Below are 18535 nucleotides of genomic sequence, written 5' to 3' on the forward strand. Positions count from 1 at the left end.
GGTTGGTCTCCACTTCCCCGGCCAGTTGGATCCAGCCGACCAGCGTGTCGGGCCTTCCCTGACTGTAACAGCGGTCGAGGATGCTCGGATTCAACCCGTTGATGAACGCGGTGTATTTCATGACCTCGTTCCATCCCCTCGCTGCCGCACAGTACCCCAGGAATTCGGTGGCGTACTCGCGGGTGGAGCGGTTGCCCTGTTCGATGCGTTGGAGGGCAGCGACCGCCTTCTCCTCCCGCAAGGGATCTCCATACTGGCGGAGCATCGCGTGCAGGAACCCTGCCACGGTAGCTAATTCGGGCTTTCTTCCCATGAAAAGCCCCACATACCATTTGCGGGCCGCCCCTCTCAGTCGAGACGCGATGTGGTACACTCGGCTGGCCTCGGTAGGGTAGTCGGTGCCCCAGTGGGTGAAGAACGTGTCGCACTGAATAGTGAAGTATTCCACGTCCTCCGGATTCCCATCGAACGTAATCTTCAGCTCTCTTCCCCGTCCCTCGGCCCCTCCTGGCGCTCGCGGCGCCCCAGGCGGCGGTGCTGGGCCCGGTAGGGCCGGCGGGATCGGACCGGGTAGTGCAGGCGGCGCCGGGGCGGCCGGGGCCCCTGGTGCGGGCGGCGCCGGCGGTGCCGGGGCGGCCGGAGCCGGCGGAGCCGGAGGTGCCGGGGCCGCTGGGGCCGGCGGAGCCGGAGGTGCCGGGGCCGCTGGGGCCGGCGGCGCCGGGGCAGCTGGAGCCTGCGGGGCGGGGGCCGGCGGGGCGACAGGCGGTTGCCCCAGTGGCAACACTCCATACGGTATCCCCAGGACCGCAGTTTGCAAAGTGCGGAGCTGGTCGTGGATAGCGCCCAGGTTCTGCTGCATCTCCTCGGCCATCGTCACGCGGGAACGGTGCACATCGCCGTGGATTTCCCGCACCCAATCGAATAATTCGTTGCGGAGGGTCCGGATCGGGTCTTCCCCCCCTCGGGGCTCCGTGCCCTCCGCCTGGCCCTCGTCGTCGTCTCCTGCCCCTCCTTCGCCCAACATGCTTCGATACCGCTGCTCCGCGGCGTCGATTGCCGCCGTGGACTTCCGCGGGCTCCAGGTTCGCGGGGCCGGGAAGGCGGCGTCGACCGAGAAGGGCGCTGGAACCTTAATTTTGCGTCGGACCCCCGTCACGTTTGGGTCGAGCGGCGGGTCCTCCGATGGGGTGGTGGGCTCTCCGTCGTCTGGTACTTTTGCCGCCATCGAGCCAAGCCTCCAGTACAGATAAGCCACGAACAATGGGATTACTGTTATAATGTCAGAACTCAAGAACTTCAAACGGATCCCATACTTAGTTACAAAGCTAGGATTTTATTGAAGAGAACTAGGTGCTGGAAAAGGCAAGATAACAGTAATGGCGAGAGCCAGCATCAGCTTGATTTTATACACGTAAAGCAAACATCTCACAAAGCCACAATTCACATTGTAGGGCGCAGCTGTCTTCTCACCATCACTATCAGTAGAGAGGATGCCTCCCTACTCCGAAGGCCATGCTGTTCGGCTTCAAAGGGTCTCAGTGTGAGAATGTGCAGAGACAAGACATAACTCATTCTACAGCCCCAAATATTTTGGATACCAGTGGGGCAAGGTTAATTACTATTCAGGCACTCTGGGTTAAGCAGAGGTTACAACATGGAGTCAGTTTGGTTCAGTAACAATACAGCTCCAAGCCACAATAAAACTACCATACAGCATTGGTCACATTATAGAGGACCAGCAGCAAAGATACAAGTTCTGACACCATGTTGGTGGCCGTGGGTATAGCTTTGCCCAAGTGATAAGCCTGTGCTCATTGTCATCGTCACTGCTGATAGGGCACAGGCTACATGCCACTGCAGCTGCCAGCACTCAAGGGGTCACTTAGCTCCAGTTGGTTCCTGGGCCATTTTAGTATCTCAATTCACCCCTGTTCTTTCCAGCATGGTTTCAGCCATGGTTGACCATTGCTCAGTCATTGAGTTTATGGAGATCCAGGGCTTTTTTGGTAGCAGGAGCTCCTTTGCATATTAGGCCACACCCCCTAATATAGCCCATTCTCCAAGAGCTTACAGGGCTCTTCTTACAGGGCCTATGTAAGCTCTTGGAGGATTGGCTACGTCAGGGGTGTGTGGCCTAATATGCAAAGGAGTTCCCACTACAAAAAAAAAAAGGCCCATGGAGATCCTTTTGGTGCTCTCTCTTGTTTGCTTTGAAGATTAGAATCCTGACTCCGTTGGAATCACTTTTAAGCTTGGCTACCTCACTTTTGACCTTTGACTCCGGATCATTTAGGGTCACCAAGCTTCAAGTGAGAGCCAGTTTGGTGTAGTGGTTAAGTGCGTGGACTCTTCTCTGGGAGAACCGGGTTTGATTCCCCGCTCCTCCACTTGCAGCTGCTGGAAGGACCTTGGTTCAGCCATAGATCTGGCAGAGGTTGTCCTTGAAAGGGCAGCTGCTGTGAGAGCCCTCTCAGCCCCACCCACCTCACAGGGTGTCTGTTGTGGGGAAGGAAGGTAAAGGAGATTGTGAGCCGCTCTGAGACTCTGATTCAGAGAGAAGGGTGGGGTATAAATCTGTGGTCTTCGGTCTAGGAACTGATTCTACTGTCATTATCAGAGAAGTCTGATCTCCTGAGCTTTGGTCCACTGGCAGTGCTTTGAATTCAACTTGTTGGAATATTTATCCCTGCCATCTGTTTCCGGCACATTCACCTGATCCAGCCGTTCCCCCAAGAATGAGTGCTCCGTAAATGAAAGCTCGTTGGCAGAGAGACGGGTGATTACTTTAGTGCCAGCCACTCCACTGGATTAATCCATGTGACGATGTGGTCAGTTCTAAGCACAATTCAACCAATTCTGTGAGGACGCACCTCTTCTGGAAGCAAGGCTCCTGGCCAGGGGATGGAGTCCAAGAGGAAGTCCTGTGAGAAACACTCAAAGATCAGGCTGGAAAAGTGTGGGAAGACAAGACTCCCCTGTGCGGAAGCTGCGTTGGTTTTTCTGTCCTAAATCTCGGCTGCTCAGGGCAGGAATCGATTGAGTTGGTGCTGGCGCAGGGAACTCCCTGGTCATGCTTAGTGTAGTGTAGCTTAGCCAGTTTGGTGTGGTGGTTAAGTGTGTGGACTGTTATCTGGGAGAACTGGGTTTGATTCCCCACTTCTCCACTTGCACCTGCTGGAATGGTCTTGGGTCAACCATAGCTAACGCAGGGTAGCTTCTGAGAGCTCTCTCAGCCCCACCTACTTCACAGGGTATCTGTTGTGAGGCAGGGAGGTAAAGGAGATTGTCACCGCTCTGAGACTCTGAGATTCAGAGTGGAGGGCAAGATACACAGGGGTCGTTTTGTAGACAAATAGGTGGTGGAGCTCATCCGGGATTGTTATGCAGCTGCACATACTATTCAGTGGACAAGGAGGTGGAACTCTCAGAAAGGTTCAGGAGCTGCACTCCTGTGAGCTCCCACTGAATCCAAGGCCTGGAGATACAAATCCAATATAATCATCATCATCATCATGGAGAGCCAGTTTGGTGTAGTGGTTAAGTGTGCGGACTCTTATCTGGGAGAACTGGGTTTGATTCCCCACTCCTCCACTTGCACCTGCTAGCATGGCCTTTGGTCAGCCATAGCTCTGGCAGAGGTTGTCCCTGAAAGGGCAGCTGCTGTGAGAGCCCTCTCCAGCCCCACCCACCTCACAGGATGCCTGTTGTGGGGGAGGAAGGTAAAGGAGATTGTGAGCCGCTCTGAGACTCTTCGGAGTGGAGGGCGGGATATAAATCCAATATCTTCTTCTTCTTCTGAGGAAGTTACACATTAATCCAGGGTGAACTCTGAGTAGCTTTTTTCATATCACCTACAGTAGGCCCTGTACTAAGAGTCCTGTAAGCTCCAAGAGAATTAGCTACATCAGGGGTGTGTGGCCTAATATGCAAAGGAGTTCCTGCTACAACAGAAAGCCCTGTCACCTACGTATGTCTCCAAGAAAGGGGGGCGTGTCTTGTGCACAAAGTTACAGTTTGCCTGACTTGTTGAAAAATATATGAATGGAGATTATTAGAGCTCTGTGGTGTAGTAACTTCCTTCTTGCTGTAGTGGATTTTCCTACCAGGGCAAAGGATCAGTCGTACAGTTCCTCCCTCCTTCTGTGGCAAGAGTGCTTGTACGTACAGGGTTCTCTTTTTGCCAGGGAACAGATGGGCTATCAATTTCTGCATTAAACAAACATAGACAAAACCTTCTAGAAGAGGATCCAGGAGAGTTCCAAGGTTCCAAACCAGGGGTGGAATTCTAGCAGGACTCTTTTGCCTATTAGGCCACACGCCCCTGATGTAGCCAATCCTCCAAGAGCTTACAAGTCTGTAGCCAATCCTCCTAGAGTTTATAAGGCTCTTTTTTGTAAGCTCTTGGAGGATTGGCTACATCAGGGGCGTGTGGTCTAATATGCAAAGGAGCTCCTGCTGGAATTCCACCCCTGATCCAAACTATACATCTTCGTCATATGGATGGTGAGGTGAGGTGAGGGGAGAGTGGCGGTGGTTGGGGAGGTGTTTTTGAATTCACTCTTTGGCTGTGTCGTCCATAAGTGACTCTAAATAGCAAGTGAATAAATGAAGTCTGGTCAGGCCAAGGCGTTTGTAGGCAAGCACCATGACTCAGTTGTGTTCTCTGCAACTTTCTTTAGGAATGTCCCAGTGGGATTGTTAATGAAGAGACCTTCAAAGAGATTTATTCACAGTTCTTCCCACAGGGAGGTGAGTACCCTGCAGATAATGAGCCTTGTTTGCATACGCAAACAATTGTGATTGTAATTTCTTGGAAGTTTGCTCTGAATGTTGCTGTTCTCCTTGATGAAATTTTTGTGTCCCTTGAATGGGGGGGGGGACGCCAGTACTTTGGGCCTTTAATTAAGGGGTGGGAATATTACAAGCAACAGCTGTTTACGTGAGCATAATACACAAATCCTTGCTTAAACGCAGGCCTCATTTTGGGCAGGAGTTTACAGGGGTGGAGCTCCGGAACCTCTAAATTGTATTGTGCTCTTTCTTTCTTAACCCCCCCAATACTTGCTTCTGGGCCCCATTGTTCAAACCCCCTGAGAGAACTCTAAGATTTGACAAACTTTCAAATATTTTCCCCACCAAAACCCCCCCCCCCGGAAAATAATCAAAACAGATAAAGCAGACAAAATGGAAATCTTCCTCATGCCACTGTGGCCACATAGGAGAAAGAAATTTAAAAAGTATGATGGGAGTAAGGTTTTATTCTGACAATTCTCATTCAACAAGCATTGTAAGGTGATCTAATTGAGTACACCTTCTGGTGATGTCAGCGCTGTCTGGCATATGCAAATGGGTTGTGGTAATGAGCTCCGGCACCTCTTTTCCCACAAAACGACCCGTGCTTAAATGTATAGCCCCAACTCATCAAATTCAGGGAAACGTTTTCACTTTTCCTGAGTTCCAAAGGCCAAATCAAGCAGGCAAGGTTTTACATTTTTCGAAAGATGTTGAGGCTCGGGCTTCGAGGTATTTGCGATGGGAGCAAAAGGATGAACAGCAGCTGCTAGCATCATATTGCATCCAAATATCTGCTTAGCTTTTCACAAAAGATGCTTAAGCGGCAAGGCCTTAATATCATTCCCTCTACTTTCTGTACCCTCCCCGTTTTTGTTTAACAGCCATCTTGATGAAGAGTTATGGAGAACTCAAAAACTTGCTTGCAGTTTTGTGTTGTTTTGGTTGGTCCTAATAAAAGACTTTTATTTTTGAAGTCAGGTTCTCTTAGAAGGGCGACTTAAGATAATCAGTGGTGGTCATTCACTAGGGTTGCCAGGTCCAACTCAGAAAATACCTGGGGACTTTGGGAGTGGAGCTGAGAGACTTTGGGGGGGGGTGGAGCCAGGAGATTTCCCCATTCCCTAAAATAAATAAAAATACAGCAGTGCATGTCCCCTGAATAGTCTTCATTTTCTTGTCCCCCAGCAGCTACACTTCCACTGAATGAAAGTGAACACACACACTCTTTCACAAAGCAGCAAAAATAAGGAGTTAGCAAGCATACACTTTTGTGATCTCACTGGGGCAATTTACTCACATTGTTGAATATAACCATCTGCTGTATTTCAAACAACTTCTTCAGGAGAAAAAACAGCCTAGGGGGTGCAGTTTTCCTCCAAACAAACAGGGACTGAGAGCCACATTGCTCTGTCTGCTCACCCCACCACCCTGCAGGTTTCCTCTTGCCAGATTTAAAGGCGCACACACATTCAGAAACACAAACAGTTGCAAGCCTCTTCTAAGCCTGCTAAGGTTTAAAGGTACATGGTGGCTGTTGGGGTAAGGCCTCCCCCCACTGGCCCGCTGGCTGGCGGTGGGGAGGAGTCTGAAAAACCTGGGGATCCCCTGCCCAGACCTGGGGACTTGCAAGCTTACCATTCACCTTCATGTTCCACGATTCTTCAGCACCTATCCTACTTAGCAACTCCCTAGATTTACGCAATGAATGCAAATGGTTAGACTCAATTAAATTAATTTATGTCTTGGGTCAGGATGTTGGAAATGAGGAGATTGGCAACCCTAGGGTGAGAGCAGTTCAGTTGGGGGTGAACCCCAAGTCTGCTGAGTTTTCCCGTCTCTGTAAGAGCCATCTGGCTTAGAAGATCCCTTCCAATTCTAGACCTCTACCCATAATGCAGAGGGAGATAAATCATCGGGAGAGGGGTGTGTGCGTGGAAACCATTTTAGGGAACAGCTCCGTATTTCTTGTAACACGTTTCTGTTCATTGTAACCATGTAGGTGCTCTGCATTTAATCCTCTGGCCTGGTCCACTTAAATATGTGGCCTCTGTGGCTACGCTAATGAAAACTGAGCTGCTGGATCATTTCGATTGTGTGGTCTGAGTCGGCAAGACAGTGTGTGCAGTGCATGATGTTTTCTCTTGCCCAGGGCCAACCCTAGACTGTCTGGCACCCTAGGCACGGCTAACATATGGCATCCCCCCTCCCTCCGCACTGATAACGTCATCGAGTCAACTGGGGGACACCCAATTCGGTGCCCCCAGAAGGCTGGCGCCCTAGGCGGTCACCTGCTTTGCCCTGCTCTTGCCATCTATCAGAAGTTAATGCATTGTAAAAGTTAGAATGGTTGAGTGTTGAAGACAAGCCATATTTCATTAGAAAACTCTCTCTGTACTGATTTATGTCTCAGACTTTCAGACTTAGTGGCAGAGCTAACACATTAAGTGGCTGAAGAACAAAGTCAGAGTCCAGTACCACTTTTAAGAGCACCGATGTTTTATTCCCAGTGTAAACTGCCCACCTGGATCTATCTACATTAAGTAGCTGCAATTAAAAGCTTAAGAGCATCACCCTTCCTTTTATATCTGATTGCGATGGTCTTCACTGCCTTGGAATGGTTTACTGGCCAATGACAGCAAACCACAAGAATAATCTGAAATGTATGCAAAATTGCTACACAAATTCTGTCACTTGTATTAAAAACAGAAGAAGAGCCCTGCTGGATCAGACCAGTGAAGGGCCATCTAGTCCAGCATCCTGTCTCACACAGAGGCCAACCAGTTCCTCTGGATGGACAACAACAGGGCACAGAGGATGTTGCCTCCTGGCTCTGGGATTCAGAGGCTTTAGTTCAGGGGTGTCAAACATGTGGTCCAGGGGCTGAATCAGGCTCTCGGAAGGCTCCTATCAGGCCCCTGAGCTACTGGCTCTTGTCTGCTTCCTTCTCTCTTTCTCCCTCACTTCCTTCTGCATCTCAACTCGCTTTGCAAGGCTTGCTCAGTCACACAGGAGCTACAGAGTGAAACCTCAATTTTCTCCATTGGTTGAGGCTCCTCCCCTTCCTGGTCTCCTGGAGAGGGAGGGAAAGAGCCAGAGCTTCCTAGTTCCCTGGATCCCGTGGGAGAGATACAAAGAAAGCACCTTTAAGACCAACACATGCTAATGTTTTAGGCATGTTTTATTTTAACTTTTTTTTTAAAAAAATCCTTTGTTGTGTTTGTCTGTGTCCTTTAAAAAGTTTATGTCTCTGCTACCTAATCTTAAATAGGTACACACATGGCTCAGCCCAACAAAGTCTCATTTATGTCATATCAGGCCCTCATAACAAATGAGTTTGACACCCCTGCTTTAGTGCCTATAAATGTGGAGGTTCCCCTCCATCACCGTGGCTAGTAGCCTGTGATAGGCTTATCTTCCCCGCATTTATCCAATACCCCTTTAGAGCTGTTTATTCTTGTGGCCATCCTCTGGCAGTGAATTCCACATCTGAATCATTCTCTATGTAAAGTAGTATTTAAAATGTTGATCCTTTATTCAAAATGGGGTGTTGAGAAGACGAATAACCTGGAGATAGAAGGATTTTGATGGGACACATACCACCAAAAAACGAATGAAGATGCCACAGGCAGCTGGTCACATATTTAACTCTCACAGGTATAAAAACTATAATAAATTTTAAGGTCCTACACTGGGGGCACCGTGCGGAGAGAACATACCCCCCTTTGCTTTTTCTGAATCCCATATGATTATTCCATACGGAAGACCAATATCTCTGTTCTGGTCATGGACGGTGGTTGCAAAAAAGGAAACAGCCCTATCTGGCTGGCATGCGTACCTGAGACCTCATATACCCCTTGTTCACGTCTGGGTGCTGACAGGGGTGTGTATAATGTTTAGCCTTTGCAGTTAGACTGGAATGCCTGCATGTGCGCAACTTTGGGCCTTCTTGAAGCTTCCTAAAGTGCATTTCCATTATTCTGCATGTATATATAATTCCTGAGGAGGAGGATTCGGCGCAGTCCTTTTAAAAGTGAGGACTTCTCAGTCTCTTAGATTTCACTAGCACAATAACCATTTCTGTGTAAACTGGTTACAAACTGGAGAGCCAGTTTGGTGTAGTGGTTAAGTGCGCGGACTCTTATCTGGGAGAACCGGGTTTGATTCCCCACTCCTCCACTTGCACCTGCTAGCATGGCCTCGAGTCAGCCATAGCTCTGGCAGGTGTTGTCCTTGAAAGGGCAGCTGCTGTGAGAGCCCTCTCCAGCCCCACCCACCTCACAGGGTGTCTGTTGTGGGGGTGTCTGTTGTGCTCTGAGACTCTTCAAAGTGGAGGGCGGGATATAAATCCAATATCTTCTTCTTATACCAGCTGTTTCCATTGCAACTGCGGTTGCAAATGAAGTTTCTGAAGGCCTGAAAGCTTACTGTGGTGATCACCCTCTTTCCTCCCTCATGTGCAGAACTTTCCCTTTTTTTCTTTTTTCTTGCTGAGCAGTCCCTCTCTCTCTCTCTCTCTCTCTCTGTCTTTCTCCTCCTCCTCTTGCTCTTCTATGGCTGCCCCACCCAGATGCTTTAATATATCTATTTTGATGCTGGCCCAGCCCAGGGAACTGAGGAAAAAGACAAAATCGCCTTCTTATATTCAGCTTCTGAAATGGCACATGAGACACTTTTGAAAGTTCAAAATAAAAATGTTTTATTTAACTTAGAGGAAAAAAAGATTAGGTGGAATCAGGAGTAGGGTATATGTGAACTGAAAATAAAACTGAGGTAACTTCGTAATCACACTAACTCCAGATTTTTCGTTGCCAACAGGTGTTTATTGTACTCAATATGGTCTTTTAAAACTTTGAGGAGGCTTTATTTTCAGTTTCTGCTTAAACACTCAAACAAGAAGCCTCAGTTCTTTATAGTGTTCAAAGGAACAAAAGAGTTGCCTCCCCACACACACTAAGGATCAAGTGAGGGAGCACACCAGTTCTCTGCATATTGTCTGCAAAGGTGATTGGCTGGGAGTGTTCTGTGCTCCTCCCTTGCAAGGATCTGATTGGAGGGAGACATCCCATTGCCAAGAATCAGTGGAATTAAAGAAAAAGATGAGCTGGTTTCCTCGTAAACATCCAAACATTTTTTTAAAAGTGTTGGGGAAGGGGTTTTTATTACACCAACAAACCTGGATTTGTGTCACCGTTCTTGGAAATCACTGTACCAACCTGAACCAGCCATTTCTGTGTATATACCTCAGTGATTTTGTTAAGCACACCCCTGTTGATTAATGCATCCTGCTACTGAAACCAGTTACCAAGTGATGAAAACAGCAGGTGGAAAGAAGACTTCCGTGATGGGTAAATTTGGGGAAGGAGAGATGCAAAGCAAAGATCCTTGTTATAGGAAAAGGAGAGTAACAAGTACAGAAGTGTCTCTGTTTTCTTCTGTGGAATGTTAAAACACAGCTAATAGTTCACAATCTTCGTTACATTCCAGATTCCACAACATATGCACATTTTCTGTTCAACGCGTTCGACACAGATCACAACGGATGTGTGAGTTTTGAGGTAAGGGCAGCTCTCTTTTTCTAGTCACCGTTGGTCCAAAGTTATGATTTTGATGATAAGCGCTTAATGCAGGCCAGTATAGGAGTAATAATTGCTGTTATGTTTCGAATTCAGCCTGAGGTTAAAAATCCTTTAAATTAAACACATGTTCATCATTCTTTCTTTTAAAGCAATGGGGCATATAAATGCTTTGCTTTGGCTGGATCAGACTCTATAGCACATTTTTTTTTATCAATCTATTTGTCAGATTTTTTTGATCAATCTATTTGTCAGATTTTTATCCTCTCCTTCCTCCCAAGGGAATTTTGTGACACGGACCAATATTATTTCCTCTGCAATGCAAAGTGTCCAAATACATGATACACATTTGAACCTTGAACAAGCCAGTTTGTGTATTGAGGCATGATTGAACTGAGGATGTTTTGAATCCCATACTCCAGAGACAGGAATTGTGTTAGGAGTGCCAACTTCTAGGGAGAGCCAGTTTGGTGTAGTGGTTAAGTGTGCGGACTCTTATCTGGGAGAACCGGGTCTGATTCCCCACTCCTCCACTTGCACCTGCTGGCATGGCCTTGGGTCAGCCAGAGCTCTGGCAGAGGTTGTCCTTGAAAGGGCAGCTGCTGTGAGAGCCCTCTCCAGCCCCACCCACCTCACAGGGTGTCTGTTGTGGGGGAGGAAGGTAAAGGAGATTGTGAGCCGCTCTGAGACTCTTCAGAGTGGAGGGCGGGATATAAATCCAATATCTTCATCTTCTTCTTCTTCTTCTAGGTAGGGCCTAGAGATCTCCCACAATTGCAGCTTGGGATAGAGAAGGTAGAGAAAGAAGTACTTTTCTCCCTTTCTCACAATACAAGAACTTATGGGCACTCAATGAAATTGCTGAGCAGTCAGGTTAAAACTGATAAAAGGAATGGATGGGCTATTGGCCTGATCCAACATGGCTTCTCTTATGTTCTGCAGATAATAGCAATCTGTTCCTCTGCTTCAGATAGAGAGCACTATAGTATTATACCATGTTGAGGTCTCTCCCCTCCCCAAACCTTCCCCCCCAGGGTTCCACCCCTGATTCTCCAGGGATTTTCCAAGCTGGAGTTGACAGCCTTAAACTTGGGGGAAGTATGACTCTGTTTTCTGCACCCAATAGATCCAAAAACATCTGAAGCGGAAAGCAATGTAACAGTGCTTTCAAACAGGGAGCACCAGCAGAAATAGGATCAAAATTCTGCTTTATTTCAGGGTTTTGGTATTCCACAGAAAAATAGTTTTGGCCCGTCTCTGAAGTAAGAGTTTCTTTTGGATGTGGTGTTTTTGAGATGTATTTTTAAAGTATGTGCACTTTGAGCACATTTTAAAAACAAAATCGTGTTGATTGCACTCTGATGCGGGGAGAAAGAGCAAGGAAAAGAGGTGGGGATTGTTCTTTAAGTGGCACTGGTTTCTCGCTTTCACCTTCCTCCATCTTCCAATTAACGCCTCCATCCCATAATACCATTCCAAGGCTGAAGCAATGTCAAGAATCTGGTACCCTCTTAATGACTGATTGTGTAATCAAGCCTTGGAGCGTAATTCTTGTTGAGCATCGGTGCTCAAACCCCCTCAAAGAAACAGAACAATTCCTCACAGAAATAATCATCTTTCAGTTAAAGCATTTAACTTTAAGACTGAACTGGAAGGCCAACAAAAGCCCTTCCGGGTTGTGTGGTGCCCTTCTGATATCACTAGAATGTAATTCTGAATAAACCTTCCTAGAGACCTGATATAAATCTGCTGTGGTTACATCCCTGTTTATTTACCTCAGATGACACAACTGTATCATACTGACAGGCTAGTCAAATGGGTGTTAAACACACTGGAAACAACTGAGGTGAAATTGGTTTATCTTCATGTCTTCTTCCTCTGCTGAACTGGAGAGCCAGTTTGGTGTAGTGGTTATGTGTGCGGACTCTTATCTGGGAGAACCGGGTTTGATTCCCCACTCCTCCACTTGCACCTGCTAGCATGGCCTTGGGTCAGCCATAGCTCTGGCAGAGGTTGTCCTTGAAAGGGCAGCTGCTGGGAGAGCCCTCTCCAGCCCCACCCACCTCACAGGGTGGGGGAGGAAGGTAAAGGAGATTGTGAGCCGCTCTGAGACTCTTCGGAGTGGAGGGCAGGATATAAATCCAATATCTTCATCTACTTCACAGGGTGTCTGTTGTGGGGGAGGAAGGTAAAGGAGATTGTAGGCCACTCTGAGCCTCTGTCCTTGAAAGGGCAGCTGCTGTGAGAGCCCTCTCCAGCCCCACCCACCTCACAGGGTGTCTGTTGTGGGGGAGGAAGGGAAAGGAGATTGTGAGCCGCTCTGAGACTCTTCGGAGTGGAGGGCGGGATATAAATCCAATATCTTCTTCTTCTTGAACTGTCACAACCAAGTCTCTTCAGTTGGGGTCAATTTCTAAATTTATACTTGGAAGTTTCCTGGTTTTGTCTGGGAGTTGACAGCTTTGAGGAGCTTTGAGGAGGCTTGGAAAGCTGGAGACCAACTGAAGGCCGTAAGTCCTCATTTGTATCTTCAGTGTATCACTCCCCCCTTACTTCTAATCTCACAGTGACGGAAGCAGGCAAGAAAGCTGATGGTGGGACCATGAACTCTGAATATATATATCCTTTTAATCTTCCATATGCTATTTTGAGGATTTGTCTCTCCCCTTTTTTTCATGCCTGGAACGAAATCTATGGGATTCAGCAGAGTGCCATCTGTTTCTCAAAGCTCAAAAGGCATTTCAATGCTTGTAAATGATGCTGTGTGGAGAGCAAAAGCTTCCCAAAAGGAGTGAGAATCTGCTTTTAGTAAAGGGCATGGAGGAAAACAAACATATTTGTTACCAACAAGAGCTATTTTCAGATTCATCCATATTAGTGTGACATCCTAGACTGGAGTGTGTTCCCTTTCTTAGCCCATCACAACAGCGTAAGGCACACACATGAACACACACACACACATGCATGCATACACACAAACCAGTTCAATGTTCTTAACCAAATGCCTTCAAGATTCCTCTGCGTTACAGTTACAAAGTTAACAAAATGCATGAATACATTATAATCTCCATTAGCAATCACACTTTAATTTTTAGCTGTTATAACACTCATTATATTTAATCATTGTAATTAGTGGAGGGAAAAAAATCGCTACAGAGTAGTCTGCCACCAAGGGTGTATAAATATATGATTAAAAATTATTCTAGCACACGGTGCAGATAGCCGCAATGCATTACAATTACAGTTTCCTACAAGCTGGGAACTGGTGTAGCGGAGTAGCTAAGCGAATGAGTTGGAAAGTCACTGGTTCAAATTTTGCCACAGTGACTGGCAGTGCCACCAGAAGAGGAGGAGAGTTGGTTTCTATACCCCACTTTGCACTACCTGAAGGAGTCTTGGAACAGCTCACAATCTCCTTCCTACAACAGACACCCTGTGTAGGTGGGGCTGAGAGAGCGCTAAGAGAACTGTGAGAGATCCAAGGTCACACCAGCAGGTGCATGTGGAGGAGGAGCGGGGAATCAAACCCAGGTCTCCAGATTAGAGTCCGCCACTCTTAACCACTACGCCAAACTGGCTGTCATAAGTCCACTGACTTCACTGATTGCTCTGTTGATGACCTTGCGAAAGGCATACTCTCTCAGCCTCAGGTCTCCATCTGTGATGTGGTCTGTTGTAAGGACTGTTGCTGTCCTGAGCATCGAGAGCTTAGCACACCAAAAGTCTATAGACAAAGTTAAATATCAGTGTATAGTTCAGCCAGCAGAAGACTGTTACGGTGCTTAAAATGTCAGACTAGGACCTGGGAAACGTGGGTTCGAATCTCCAGTCTGCCATGGAAGTTCGCTGGATGGATGACTTTGGGCCAGTTACATATTTTCAGCCTAACCTACCTCATGGGGTAGTTTTGAGGATAAAATGGAGGACGGGAACAAGTTGGAAGTCGCTTTGGGTCCCCACTGGTGGGGAGAAAAGCAGGATGTAAAGAAAATTAAATAAGTGAATAAATAAAACATTCCTCCACTTAGCTGAAGTGGCTTGCAAATTTCAGATGATCTTTATGGAGTAAAAGAGATATGGGAGAAACCAGGATGGCAGAACTTTTCTGGATCAGCAGTTGGCGAGTGACAAGTAAGATGAATGGATCCCGTGCGACCATCTCAGGGCCAGGCTCGGTGTTACCACATCCATGGGTCTGAGCCATGGATGCCAGCGTCATCTTAGAGAAGTTGTGCTGAATATACTGGAAGTTGCAAGTCTGGTGTACTGGTGAAGTGTGTGGACTCTTATCTGGGAGAACCGGGTTTGATTCCCCACTCCTCCACTTGCAGCTGCTGGAATGGTCTTGGGTCAGCCATGGCTCTGGCAGATCTGTCCTTGAAAGGGCAGCTTCTGTCAGAGCTCTCTCAGCCCCACCCACCTCACAGGGTTTCTGTTGTGGGGGAGGAAAATAAAGGAGATTGTGAGCTGCTCGGAGACTCTGATTCAGAGAGAAGGGCGGGGTATAAATCTGCAGTCTTCAAGATGGACGCATCTTCCACTTGATGCTGGTCTTTCTGTTGACAAAAGAACTAGGGTTGCCAAGTCCCCTGCAGCCTCCGGCAGGGAATTGTTTTCACACACACACTGCTCACACAGTGCGATGACATCACTCGCAAGTGATGTCATCACGCCAGCCACTCTAGGAGGTTCCAGGAAAACTCTATGGTTTTTCCAGACACTCTAGCAATTTGGGAAGGAAAACTCTATGATACAATAGGCACCATAGAGGTTTCCTTTCCAAATTGCTACAGCGTCCGGGAAAACCATAGAGTTTTCCTGGAAGCTCCTACTGGCGCACGACATCGCCAGCGCGATGAGGTCACTGCGAGTGATGTCATCGTGCTGGCGACATTGGGGAAGAATCCATTCCTGCCGGCCCAATGTGGGCTGGCGGGTGGGGACCTCCTGGGCAGGGGAATCCCACCCGGCCCGGGAACTTGGCAGCCCTAAAATGAACACCCTTCAGTTGAAGAAAGGGCAAAGTTTACCACTTTATTTCTGAACCCAAATCAAGGCAACTATGGAAATGATGCTTCCCCCGAAGTTAACATGGTGCTGATTTCGCTGAGAGCACTAAGCGTGCTCCCGAGTCCTGTTGAAATGAATGGGAACCAAATGTGCTTAGTCTGCACTGGTTTGTTCTCTATATATTGGTGCCTCTTTCTCTGGGCTTGCAAGGTAGCCGTCCTGCATTTGGATGGATAGTTGACCTTTTTGGTCATCTGGCTACGCACTTGAATGTTGATAACGTCTAGGACTGCCCTGTATTCAGCAGACCGATTCAGGTGTCAAATAACTGATGTGCTCCTCCCACCTCCATACTGTCTCCCAAAATTATGGGTTTTCTTTCTGTTGGAATTGTTACTAGAAGTCTTGAATGAAAACTGGATCCTGTCTGATTTTAATTGAGTGTAATAGTTGCAGTTGAACTTGATGAAAATGACATCAGAGGCCCCCAAGAGATGCCATCCGGTCTAAGAAACACAGTCGTTTACGAGAATGCGCCAATTAAGCGAATACATAAAAGAATCACAGCTGACTCTTGTGTTTTGCAAATTTGCTTTATAGGAGAACTGGGTATTCAAGTAGCTTGTGCCAATTAAGAAAACAAACATCTGATAAATATCATACTCACAAAGGTACCACATTCCCAGCAGTGAACCTTTGAAATTGGGGACCCCTCATATTTGTTGATTTGGTAGCAAATCCTCTTTTCTTTTCCATTCTCCCTCTCATATTTTAAATACTTTATCATGGGAAAGACTCCTGACAGACCATAGTGTCTGGAATGCAAAAGGTTACCACATGGAATTTGTACCCTATTTTGTTGAATGATAGTTTTCACTGGGGCTTTTTTTTTCTTTTGTAGCAGGAGCTCCTTTGCATATTAGGCCATGCCCCCCCCCCGATGTAGCCAATCCTCCTGGAGCTTACAGGGGTCTTTGTACAGGGCCTGTTGTATGATCCAGGAGGATTGGCTACATCAGGAGGCTACATCCAAATAATACGCCAAGGAGTTCCTGCTACAAAAAAGCCCCCGTTTTCACTCATGTCAGATCATAAATTACTTTTGAAAGTCCACTGAATTTCAAAAGTGATTTGCCTTTTGGGGTGCAGTGAAAGAACAGGTTATAAGCCCAGAAACAGATCTAAACTCCCTTGAGGATTGTGGAATCCTGGCCATTAATTCCATAAGAAAGAATTCTGGAAGAGAAAATAAAGAGACCTCCGGGTAATAGTTTCCACCTCCTTGAAGACAATAGCTTGCTTGAGCACTGCTTCAAAATTACAGGAGTTCAAAACCCATTTAAAGAAATGCAATTTGATTTAGTTTTACTAGTGACTTCAGTAAGAAAATGAAGAAGATATTGGATTTGTATCCCACCCGGTCACAATCTGTGAGGTGGGTGGGGCTGAGCGAGCTCTAGCAGCAGCTGCCCTTTCAAGGACAACTCCAGCGAGAGCTATGGCTGACCCAAGGCCATTCCAGCAGGTGCAAATGGAGGAGTAGGGAATCAAACCTGGTTCTCCCAGATAAGAGTCCGTGCACTTCACCACTACGCCAAAGATTGTAGATTTCCTTTTATATAGGAAGGCAGAGGGTGGGCTTTGCAGTGCTTCTTTTCCCCTTGCATGACTGATCTATAAACTCCAAAGCATGTTAGCAATCTCAGGGATGCTGCAAAGCAGAACAGGCCCCTGGGTCCAGCATAGATGTGGGTTCCTGCATCACATATGAACATATGAAGCTGCCTTATACTGAATCAGACCTTTGGTCCATCAAAGTCAGTATTGTCTACACAGACTGGCAGCGGCTCTCCAGGGTCTCAAGCGGAGGTTTTTCACACCTATTTGCCTGGACTCTTTTTTGGAGATGCCAGGGATTGAACCTGGGACCTTCTGCTTCCCAAGCAGATGCTCTACCACTGAGCCACTGTCCCTCCCCAATGTGGTCCCTAATCACGGTTACTTTCTTCCAACCCTGTTGTATTACCCCAAATGCATTGGGCAATACATAGAGGCTGCCCTTTCAAGGACAACTCCTGCTTCATTGGGGAGAATTCTCTATAAACTCCAAATTCTCCTGCTTCATTGGGGAGAATTAGCAAGGAGACAGAGGGCTTGCGAGAGTGGGTGCAATCTAGCAAGACTATCCTACTAGCATTTACAGGGATTTTCCCCCTTTGAGAGAACTCTCGAAACAACCAGTTCAAATTGGAAATGGAAATGGATATTATTGAAGAGAAAATAAAGGTACTAATGCACAAAAGGCATACAAGAGGTTACACGCAAACGAGATAAACTGAGAAGTAAAGAGAGTAGTGGGGATATAGGTGAGCGAGGGGTTATAGCTACCTGTCCAGAAGAGGCAAGGCCTGGGGGAAGAGCAAGACATCCAGCGCTTTGGATATGCACTTTGGATGCGGGAAAACACACTCAGAGACTCAGCTGTGGTCAGTCCAATTATGCCAAAGATTGGGACCTGAGGCAGGGTGACGTGATTGCCCTGAAATAATGCCTTACTGTTTCTCCCATGACATGGAGATGGGTCTCTGCCTAGAAAGGTATGTGAGGCCTGCCTTCCTGGCATCCATTTTTGGCATATCCTGTCCAAACTGCCTGGCGTATGAACTCCTGGGCCAGTATCGGCTGAAGGGTGCTGCTTCCAAACAACCCCTCGGCAAGGGGTGGCTTACAGTGGCCTGCTTCCGCTTGTAGTCATCTTCCTTCAACCGCAGCTCCTTTTCCCAACAGCTCCATGGTTCAAGTGACACCGGAGCGGGGGCGGCCAAACTTGCTTAATGAAAGAGCCACATGGAATAAATGTCAGATTGTTTGAGAGCCACAAGATATGAACGTCAGATGTTGGTTGGAAGGAAGGGAGGGAGGAAAATAGATGGGGGAGAGAGAGGAGGAAGGGAGAGATGGAAAGAAATCAACTTGCATTCTCCAAGCTGCTGGCTGGCTTGGTTTGGAGAAGAGATTTGAAGAGAGAAATGCCTTCTCCAGCCAGCTGATGGGGCAGTGGGGGCTTCGGGAGCCACACAGTATGTATGAAAGAGCCACACGTGGCTCCTGAGCCACAGCTTGGCCACCCTTGCACTGGAGGAAGCAGGGAGCAAGTG

General features: G+C 47.4%; 1 protein-coding gene across 7 annotated transcripts in view; it reads left to right on the plus strand.

Moving 5' to 3' along the window:
• Positions 1 to 18535, plus strand: part of KCNIP4 (potassium voltage-gated channel interacting protein 4) — a 538048-nt gene that overhangs the window by 504650 nt on the left and 14863 nt on the right. For all 7 annotated transcript variants that reach the window (XM_060246240.1, XM_060246239.1, XM_060246237.1 and 4 more), the window contains exons 3-4: positions 4680 to 4749; positions 10279 to 10349. In XM_060246240.1, coding sequence (XP_060102223.1) covers positions 4680 to 4749; positions 10279 to 10349 — 141 coding nt within the window. The remainder of the gene's footprint in view (positions 1 to 4679; positions 4750 to 10278; positions 10350 to 18535) is intronic.

This window comes from Heteronotia binoei, chromosome 9 (assembly GCF_032191835.1).
Source record: "Heteronotia binoei isolate CCM8104 ecotype False Entrance Well chromosome 9, APGP_CSIRO_Hbin_v1, whole genome shotgun sequence".
Taxonomy (NCBI): domain Eukaryota; kingdom Metazoa; phylum Chordata; class Lepidosauria; order Squamata; family Gekkonidae; genus Heteronotia; species Heteronotia binoei.